The 11384-nt window shown below is 32.4% G+C and overlaps 1 protein-coding gene across 17 annotated transcripts in view; it reads right to left on the bottom strand.

Moving 5' to 3' along the window:
- GPHN (gephyrin) overlaps window positions 1–11384 on the bottom strand; it is a 637714-nt gene that overhangs the window by 276349 nt on the left and 349981 nt on the right. For all 17 annotated transcript variants that reach the window (XM_059373410.1, XM_059373413.1, XM_059373412.1 and 14 more), the window contains one exon: window positions 10192–10286. In XM_059373410.1, coding sequence (XP_059229393.1) covers window positions 10192–10286 — 95 coding nt within the window. The remainder of the gene's footprint in view (window positions 1–10191; window positions 10287–11384) is intronic.

Raw genomic sequence — 11384 nt, 5'->3', positions numbered from 1 at the left:
CATATGATCTCCCTGATACGAGGAAGTGGTGATGCAACATGGGGGCTTAAGTGAGTAGGAGAAGAATCAATGAAACAAGATGGGATTGGGATGGAGACAAACCATAAGTGACTCTTAATCTCACAAAACAAACTGAGGGCTGCTGGGGGGAGGGGGTTTAGGAGAAGGAGGTGGGGTTATGGACATTGGGGAGGGTATGTGCTTTGGTGAGTGCTGTGAAGTGTGTAAACCTGGCGATTCACAGACCTGTACCCCTGGGGATAAAAATATATGTTTATAAAAAATTAAAAATTAAAAAAAAATAAAATAAAAGACAGCCATTGTTAAGATTCCCAACTATATATTGTCTAGAAGAGACCTACTATAAACATAAAGGTACATATAGGTTAAATGTAAATGGATATAGAAAAACATACCATGCTAACATTCATCTAGATAAGGAGGAGTAACTATATTAGTTTCAGGCAGTTATTTATGCTAAAGAAAGATATTTATAAGGATAAAGGGTCAATTCCCCAAGAGTACTAAATGATCTAAATGTGCATGCACCTAACAACACAGTGTCAAACTTTGTGAGGTAAAAACTAAAAACTGCAAAGAGAAATAAGTCCACTATCATACTTAAAGACTACAATACCACCTTGTCAGAAATGGATAGGTACATGAGTATCTGAGCAGAAAATGAGTAAGGACAAACTTGAACTCAACAACTGCAAATTGGGTATAACTGACATCTATAAGCTACTTCATCCAATAATGATGGGGTATACCTTCTTCTAAAGCTCATGTGAAACTTTCACCAAGGTAGACTTTCTGGGTCATAACACACACCTTAACAAATTTAAAAGGATAGAAATCCTACAGTTTCTACTTTCAGACCAGAATGGAATTAAACTAAAATTCAGTAACAGAGAAATGACTAGAAAATCCCAGAATATGTAGAGAATGAACAGCATGTTTTTTAAATAACACTTGGGTTAAAGAAGAAATTTCCAGAGAAATTTTGAAATATTTTGAAGTAAGTAAAAATGAAAGGGGATAGAGGAATTGTCAAACAGGTGGAGGGGATTAAGAAGTACAAATTTCTAGTTATCACACAAATAAGACAAAGGAATCAAAATTTTAAGAAACAGTAGGGAGAGGGAATAAGGAGAAGAGGGAGAGATAGAAGGAGAGAGAGAAACTAAACTTTGAAATGCAGATAAAGCAGCACTTACAGGGAAATTTAGACCATCTAATACAAATATTACAAAAATAAAGATCTTAAATCAATCATCTGAATTTCTACCTTAAGAAAACAGAAAAATAAAAATAAAATAAATTCTAAATAAGCAGAATTGAAATAAGAAATAACAACAATGAGGGAAGAATAAGTGAAATGGAAAATTGGCAATTAATAGAGAAAATCTATAAAGCCAAAACAAGGTCTTTGATATTATAAATAAAACTGATAAGCCTCTAGCCAGGCTAAGTAAAAAAGAGAATATACAAATTACTAATATTAGAAATAAAAGAGGACATCACTACAGTTCCTATGCAAATTAAAAAAGACAAGAATACTTTGAACAACTCTATACCTGTAAATTGGATAACCTAGATGAAATGGATCATTATTTTAAAAATCCAATCTGCCAAAACTCACATAAGAAGAAATAGACAATCATAGGCCTATTAACTTCTATTAAGGAAATTAAGCCAAAGATTAATAATCTTCCAAACAGGAAGCACCAGACTTGGATGTATCCATAGTGAATTCTACCAAACATTTAAGGAAGAAATTGCCTCAATTGTCTATAATCTCTTAAAGAAGATGCAGGGGAAATACTTCTAAACTCATTCTATTAGGCTGGTATTACCCTAAGGCCAAATAAAGCAAAGACAATGGAAGAAAAAAACACAAAAGTACACACCAATGTCTGCAAAAATCCTCAACAAAATATTAGCATAATGAATCCAATAATGTGTAAAAAAATTATACCCTGTGACCAAGTAGGATTAATTCTGGATATGCATCGCAGGTTCAACATTTCAAAATCAACTAATATTTTTCATCACAGGCAAAGAAAGAAAAGTCACATGATCATATCAATAGGTGCAGATCAAGCGTTTTACAAAATCCTAGACCCATTTGTGGTCAAAATTCAGTAAACTAGAAATAGTATGGACACAAGGGAAATGTCCTTAACGTGATTAAAAAAAAAAAACCTATAAAAACCTACAGGTAACATATTACTTAATGGTGAGAAACTCAAAGCTTTCTTAGTAAGATTATGTATGGTATCCCCTCTCACCACTCCTTTTCAACACTGTACTGGAAATTTTAGCTAATGCAATAGGACAAGAAAAGGAAATAAAAGGTATACAAACTGGGAAGGAAAAAAAACCAAACTGCCTTTGTTTATAGATGACATGGGTCAACTATGTAAAAAAATCGAAATAATCATCAATAAAAAAACCTTCTGGAACTAATAAGTGATTTTAGCAGGGTTGCAGAATACGAAGTTAATATACAAAAGCCAATCATTTTCCTATAAACCAGCAAGAAACAACTGAAACTTGAAATTAAAAGATGATACTAGTTACATTAGTAGTCCTCAAATGAAAAACATATAATCTAAAAGAAATCTGTGTAATAGCTATATGAGGAAAACTATCACTCAGTGAAATCAACAAAGAACTAAATAAAGCTCCTATCCCATGTTCATGAATAAGAAGACTGAATATTGTCAGAATGTCAGTTCTTCTCAGCTTGATCTGTAGATTCCACGGCATTTTGAACAAAAATTTCAGCAAATTATTTAATGGATATCTATAGACTGATTCTAAAGTTTCTATGAAGAGGCAACAGATTCAAAAGAGTCAACACAACACTGAAACAGAATGAAGTTAGAGGACTTATAGTTAACAGACTCCAATTCTTAATATAAAATTATAGTAATCAATATAGTGTAGTATTGGTGAAAAACGGCAAATAAATGAATGGAAGAGAATAGAGAGCCCAGAAATGTAGACACATTTAAATAGAGTCAACTGATTTTTTTTTTTTGACAAAGGAGCAGAAGCAATATAACAGTGCAAAAACAGTCTTTTCAACAAATGGTTACTGGAACAACTGGACATCTACATGCAATAAAATAAAATCTAGATACAGACCTTATATCCTTCTCAAAAGTTAACACAAAATGCATCATAGAAAAAATGAAAAACATCTGTAGTCTCTCATTTCTTATGATACCTTGAGTTTTGTCACTTTTTTGGGGGGGGGTATCTTATAACTTCCTTAGAATTTTCTCTCTGAGAAATCTGTGAGGTCTAATTTGAAGCAGAATCCCTTGAGAGATGACTTACTTATGTCAATTGCTTAGGACATTTTCAACCCAAAGCTACTTTGAATTTTCCCTTGTTTGATACTTTTCATACTGCACAAGTAGTCACAACATGAGCCATCACAAGGTTATGATATAGAAGGGACAACAGCTGGACTTAACTCCCTTCCAAAGCTTTCAAGGCCGAGGAGACACTTGAAGGATCATTCTTAAAAAATACATGGAGTTGATCCTGTGCTCTAGATGTTATGATCTGTAAATGAATCAAAACTGCATAGAATTGCTATGCTCTGTGCAAGGATCTGAAGATACCCTAAGGAACTTGAAACATGTTATTCAGGTTGTGTATTATATGACTCATGATGAATGGGTCTGTTTCAGTGTTGTGTTGACTCTTTTGAATCTGTTGCCTCTTCATAGATAAGAAGAATGATAAAACTCTTATGGGGCTTATAATATATAGCAAACTATACTTGCTGGGTGAGGAAAAGTGTCAGCTTCTCTGCCTGAAGGTGGTCATTCACCCCAAGTCTGTCTCACTTGTCTTTTGTAACCTGGTGTACTTCCTCTGATTTTGAATCTGGATGTTGTACCTGAAGTTTTGTAGAACTGACCCAAGAAAATGTACATGCTGTGTATGTTGTATTTCCTATCCTAAAGTATTTTTTTAAAAAATTTTGATAAAATACACACACCATAAAATGTATCACTTTAGTTAATTTTAAGTGCATAGCTCATTGGCTTAATGATATTAAAGTTATTGTGCAACCGTCATCACTGTCCATCTCCAGAGCTTTTTTGTCATGCTATACTGATATTCTGTGCCCATTAAACAATAACTTCCTGTTCTACCCTTCCAGCCCCTGGTAACCATGTTCTACTTTCTATGTATTTGGCTATTCTAGATACCTCATGAGTGTGGTATGAGTGAAATGAGAAAATTCTCATCCTTTTTATGTCTGGCTTATTTCACTCAGCATGTGTCCAAGATTCATCCATTTTGTGTCATATATTAGCAGCTCATTCGCTTTTAAGGCTAATATTCCATTGTATGTGTATAACACATTTTGCTTAACCATTCATCTGTCAATGGACTTTAAGTAGCTTCCACGTTTTTGCTATTGTGAATAACGCCACTATGAACACTGGTATATAAGGATCTTTTGGTTCAAGTCTCTGCTTTCAGTTGCTTTGGGTGTATATCAAGAAGTGGAATTACTTCACCATATGGTAATTCTTTTTAATTTTTTTGAAAAACTGCAATAATGCTTTGAACAATGGCTATATCATTTTACTTTCTCACCAGCAATGTACAAGTGTTCCGATTTTTCCACAATCTTACCAACACTTGTTTGTTTATAATAGCTATCCTCATGGGTGTGAGATAGTATCTCATTGTGGTTTTGATTAACATATCTCCAATGATTAGTGTTGTTGAACACCTTTTCATGTGCTTATTGGCCACTTGTATATCTTTTTTGGAGAAATATTTATTCATTTTTAAATTTTTTTTTGTGTGTGTGGGAGTTCTTTATATATTTTGGATATTAAATCCTTATCAGATATATGATTTTTAAATGCTTTCTCCCATTTTGCCATTTTACTTTGTTGATAGTGTCCTCTGACGCACAAAGGTTTTAATGCTGATAAAGTCCAATTAAAAGCCTCTTTTTTGTTGCTGCTAGTAATGTTGGTGTCATATTCTAGAAAACCAGTGCCAATTCTAATGTCATGAAGCTTTTCCTAATGTTTTTTTGTCTATGAGTTTTATAATTTTAGTTCTTACATTTAGGTCTTTGATACATTTTGAGTTGATTTTAGTATATTTTGTTAGGTAAGGGGGAAACTCCATTCTTTTGCCAATGGATATCCAGTTCTCCCAGTATCATTTGTTGAAGACTGTCTTTATCCTTACTGTGTTGTCTTGGTACCCTTCTCAAAAATCATTTGACCTTATAGGAAAAAGTTTATTTCTGGCCTCTCTATTCTATTCCATTGGCCTAAAAATCTGACTTAATGCTTGTACAACTTTTTTGATTATTGTAACCTTGCAGTCAGTTTGGTATCAGGGAGCAGGAGTCTTCCTGCTTTGTTGTTTTTTCCAAGGTTGTTTGTCTCTTTGGGGCCCCTAGAGAGTCCATATAAATTTTAGGATGGATTTTTCTATTTCTGCAAAAAAGTTATGTTGCTGTATTTTGATAGGGATTGAATTAAATCTGCAAATTGCTTTGGATAGTATTGACATCTTAACAATATTGTTTTCCAAACCATAAACAAGGAACTTACGTCCATTCATTTAAATCTTCCTTAATTTCTGTTAGCAAAATTTTACTTTTCAGTGTACACAGCTCTCACGTCCTTGATTAAGTTAATTACTAAGTATTTTATTCTTTCTGATGCAGTTTTAAGTTGAATTGCTTTCAAAAGTTCCTTTTTGCATCTTTCATTGTTATGAATGGGAACACAACTGATTTTTGTATATTGATTAAATATTTTTAACTCTGCTGAATATATGTATTGGTTCTAATTCAGTGTGTGTATATGAGAGAGAGAGAGAGAAAGAGAGACAGAGAGTGTGTATGTGTGTGTGTAGAATTGTTAGGTTTTCTACAAATAAGATAAAGACAAACATAAATTTACTTCTCCCTTCCCAATTTAGACCTTTTATTTCTTTTTCCTGCCTAATGTTTTGGCTATAATTTCTAATAGTATGTTTAATGAAAGTAGCAAAAGTGTGCATCCTGCTCTTATTCTTACTTTGGAGCAAAAAGTATTGTCTCTCACCATTATGATGTTAACTGTATGTTTTTAAATATAAGACTTAATTATGTTAAGGTAGTTTGCTTCTATTCCCAGTTTACTGAGTTTCATTAATATGAAAACAGGCTGAATTTTTGTCAAATGCTCTTTCTGTATGTGGTATATTTCATTGATTGCTTTTCATATGTTGAAACAATCTTTGCATTCTAGTGATATATTTCACTTGCTCATGGTATATATTCCTTTTAATAAACTGCTGAATTTGTTTTGCTAGCATTTTGTTGAAGATTTTTACATCAATGTTCATAAAGGATACTTGTCTATAGTTTTCTTGTAGTTCTTTCTTGGGCGTTGGTATCAAGGCAATGCTGATCCCATAGAATTAGTTAGGAAGTATTTTTTGGAAGAGTCTGAGAAGGTGACTGTTTTCCTTTAAGTGTGTGGTATAGTTCTCCAGTGAAGCCATCTAGTACAGTCATTTTATTTGTAGGTTAAGTTTTTGATTACTGAATCAATCTTATTATTCATTACAGATCTATATGGATTTTCTATTTTTTTCTGATTCTATCTGAGTAGGTTTTGTGTTTGTAGGAATTTTTCCATTTTATCTAGGGTATCCAACTTATTGACATACAGTTGTTCATGGTATTCTCTTATAGTCCTTTTTATCTCTATGGAGTTGGCAGTAATGTCCTCATTTTGTATTCTGAGTTTAGTAATTTGAGTCCATCTCCTTTTTTTCTTGGTCAATATAGATAAAAATTTCAGTTTTGTTGATCTTTTCAAAGAGTCAATATTTAAACTGATTTTTCTTTATTATTTTTCCATTTCTATTTTATTTATTTCTGCCTTAATCTTTATTATTTTCTTCCATCTGCCAGCTTTGGATTTAATTTGTTTTTTGGTCAAGTTCCTTAAATTTTAATGTTATGTAGTTGTTTCCGAGATCCTTTTTTTTTTTTTTAAAGCTTTCATTTATTTGTCTGAGAGAGAGAGCGAGCAAGTGAGCACAAGCAAGGGGGAGTGACAGGCAGAGCGAGAAGCAGGCTCCCCACTGAGCAAGGAGCCCAGTGCAGGACTCAGTCCCAGGACTCTGGGATCATGATCTGCCCCAGAGGCAGATGCTTAACCAACTGAGCCACCCAAGCATCTCATGAGATTTTTTTTTTTTTTTGAGTTTTTTTTTTAATGTAAAAAAGAAGAGTTTTCTTTCTTAACCCATTTACAGCTGTAACCTTCCCTGTTAGCATTGCTTTCTGTGAATCAGTTAAATTTGGTAGGAGACACAAAGCCAGAAGACAGCGGAAAAATATTTTTTAAAGTGCTGAAAGAAAATGACAGCCAATCTAGAATTCTGTATCTAGTGAAAATATCCTTCAGAAATGAAGGTAAAATAGGTAAAGGTAAAAGATATTTCCAGAAGAAGGAAAGTTATTAGAAGGTTATGTCAGCAGACTTGCTCTCAGCCAATAACAACACAACAGTGATCAACACTTAAATAAGACTTATAAATTAGTTGTTGTTCTAAGCAATGTATATGAATTCACCTAAACAAAAAATGTTAGTACTATTAACATCCTCATATGTAGATGAGGAAAAAAATCCTTCAAAAATGTTAAGTAGCCAGTAAATAGTAGAGCCAGAATGGAACCCAAGCAGTCTGGCTTCAGAGAAGATGGTCTTAACTATTACTTGATACTATCTTATAACTGACTTGCACAAAAAAACTGGAGGATATTTCATCACAAAGATGAAAACCATTTTAAACAGATTTAGTAATTAAAAAAAATTTTTATTTAATGCTACTCTCTAGAGATAAAAATAGGAAGGCAAGGTAACAATTTTGATATATTACTTTGAAAAAAATTCTATAGAATTAGGATGAAACACTGATTTATCAACAGTAATTATAACAATAAACATTTTTTGAGTTCTTACTACGTGTTAGTTGTTTTGGAATCTGAGGATATAAAAATGAATAAGAGAAAAGTTCCTGTTCTTAGGGATTTCATACAAATTAGGCGATAAAAATAAGTACATAATTACAAATACAGCATGTGCTATAATAGAAGCATGTACAAAGCCCAAAGTACATACAAGGAGAAAATGCTGTAGAAAGGAGGCATCGATATAATCATGGCTGTTTTAAAACGGTAATATTTAAAAAGACCTAGAAAATGTTCACAAAAAAATGAACATTTGGGAAAATATTCAATTTCTTATGCATAACTCACATAGACTACTCTCTCTGTTTTAAATTTGTAAATAAACTGAGTTTAGTCAGCAATGAACAGAAAAAAAAAAGCCAAAAGAATCTGTTACCATGTTGTATATTTACTGTAATTTTCAAAGCCTTCAGCATAAAGATGATGGACTTATTCCAAAGTACTTAGAATCAACTCCTGCTGATTAATTTTCCATTCACTCAGCAGTCCAGTCCTCAGCCATTATGTGGTTTCAGAAGGGAGAAGAGGAATTAATCCAGGAAAATCTTTCAAGAAAACAAAAAGTGCTATTTCTATACAGGATCAAGAAAGCTCTAAAGAGTTACTTTAACAGCTACAAAGAATGATTTCTCCAGCTAAACTGTGGGATTCTTAAGGTGAGGACCATGTCTTAATTTTCTTTCTATCCTTAGTATCCCTGATGGTTAATATGGGGGCCTAGCAAACAGAGTATTATTACGTTTGCTGAATTAGATTTTTATTGCAAAAAGAGATGAAGTTCAATTTTTTCTTGATTATATCCTTGCATGCCAAGAAAGAGTTCTTTTATTTTCAAAGGCACTACTTAATTCCATAGAGAAAAGGGATCAAATGTGACCCTTGATCTCAGAAATATAGGTAATATAAGTATAGTTTAAAAAAGAGAAGCATGGGGCATCTGAGTAGAGCAGTCGACTCTCACTTTTGGCTCAGATGTGATCTCAGGGTCATGAGATCAAGCCCCACGTTGGGCTCTGTGCTCAGCATGGAGTCTGCTTGTGTCTCTCTCTCCTTCTTTCTGTGCCCTTCCCCACTATACTCTCTGAAAAAAAAAAATAAAATCTTACAAAAAAAAAAAAAAAGAAAAGAACAGCATGAAAGAATCAATGTAAGTTCCTTAAAGATCAGCATGGACTTTTAAATTTAAAATTTCTACATACTATTGTAATTCTTTTTTGCTCTTACTTAAATTAAATGTTATAGTACCTATAACAGCAAAAAGAATATAGTAACTAATGACCAATTCACCTTTTCCTGTAGTTGTGCTTCAAGTGTCTGTTATTAATGGGATATAAACCCTGTCTAAGTAACAGAAAAGGCATTTTGATTCATATTCCATGTGTTATTAGATATACTTAGTTTTGTATTCATATTGCACATAGGATGAATAAATGGTTATACATAATGATTATGAAACCATGCAATTATAAAGTTGCTGTGTATTTTTAGCTTGCTCTGAGATCAACTGCCTATTATTCAATGGTCATTAAATCAACAAATTCTCACTGAGTTGGTAGGTCGGTCTTTAATTTAAATGATGTATGTTGTCATTATTAAAGGAGATTTTAATCTAACAGTTAGTAAAACAATAACGTCACACAGGGAATGGATGTTAACATCTATGTCAATAAAGGTATAATGTTAAATATACTAACATAATATACTACCAATATATTATCAATGCAGCTTCTTTTTATGACCATACATGAATATACCTATTTACAAATTGCTAACATGAGAATAACTTACTGAAAAAAACCCTCTACTGTTTTATTAAATTAGCATTTGATGACAATTAATGAATGTTAACTGATGATTATAAATAATCACACACAAAAATAATTTTACATCTTAGTAAACTGAACTCTTTGCATTAGGACTGATACCTTTTAGCAAATTATAATATTTTCTAAAAGTTTAAACATAATATTTAAAAAAAAAAACTTGAAGGAAAATGGTCAAGATTTACCTACATAGGATACTAGGACTCTTAACTCTGGGGAAAAAAAAGGGAGCAAATTTAAGTGTTATTGACTGAAACTTCTTACATTTATCAGTCTATTGTAGTGATTAGTGGTATGGAATTAATTTTCTTTGCAACATGTTAATGACTTTCTTACCTAGAGAGCATGCCCAGAGGTGTAACATTAAGTGATCCCATCAGCATTGCCAGGGCCATCCCTGGCGCTTCCCGTTCTATTACTTCTTTTGTGGCCTGAAATTAAAGATTAAATAGCAGACTGAGTGAAAGTAGCCAAAAAGAAGGAAGGCAGAGTAGTAAAATTAACCAAAATAATTATAAATCGTGCTTCCTATAGACCATACTTTTTAGTTCTCCAAACATTGTTTTTAAGGTATCAAGACTCAGTTCTTTGGGATCAGTGAATAAAAGCTGAGAACGAGCATATCCAGGGAACTTTATATATTAGCAGACCCTTCTTATCTCTTATAACTCGGAGGTTTTGATGTAAGTCTCATCTAATAACCTAAATTTTAAGATGTAGCCTTAGATTGCTATAATAGCTCAACTGATTTTCATAGGGCAAGAAATAGGGTACTTTTTGACCATTACCTATGAAATAATTACTCCCTAAAACCTGAGATCATTTTGTGTCTCTCCCATCTCTATGATTTTATGATATAATCATTAAAGTGAACTCAGGAAGTCACCATGTCAACTTTCTCATGTATTGGGTAGAAGAAAACTCAAGTTACCATCTTCTATATTTTCAATACAAATTACATATCTTGTTATATTAAAAAAGAATCAATGAAGTGATAGGCTTTCATTATACAACATAAGTTTTAAGATAGGGCGTTCTCAAGACAAGTGTGGTTAAACCTGAAATAAGAGAATGAAGACAGGAAAATTTAATTTTCTAAAGGTCAATCAAAATAGGTATATATTTATATTGTGATGGTAAAGATATGCTTTAGGCTAAAAGTTATGTGTGAAATACATGATTAAATCCATTCCTAATTCTCTATTACTATAGATGTTAACATGTTACAATAATTGGGAGCAATATAGGAAGAAAGCTCGCAAAATAAACTATTCCAGTAAGTAAGAAGAAAGACAAATGAAATAAAAGGCAAATTATGGAGAAATTTAGAGAAAGGCTGATTTTTTAAGTATTTTATTAGAAGTAGTAGGACAGTATTAAATAAGATTGTAGTTCTGGGCAAAATTTAGGTTAAGGACTTGGCAAAGTAAAACGCATCAAGTATGTGTTAGATGCTGGTCAATCTTATAAATTTTTAAGATGCATATAAATTAGTTATTGATACCTTATAATTATATAGAATAAAGAAT

The sequence above is a fragment of the Mustela nigripes genome, chromosome 13 (assembly GCF_022355385.1).
Source record: "Mustela nigripes isolate SB6536 chromosome 13, MUSNIG.SB6536, whole genome shotgun sequence".
Taxonomy (NCBI): Eukaryota; Metazoa; Chordata; class Mammalia; order Carnivora; family Mustelidae; genus Mustela; species Mustela nigripes.
Note: the sequence above shows the minus strand (reverse complement) of the source record. Positions and strands in the feature narration are given on the sequence as shown.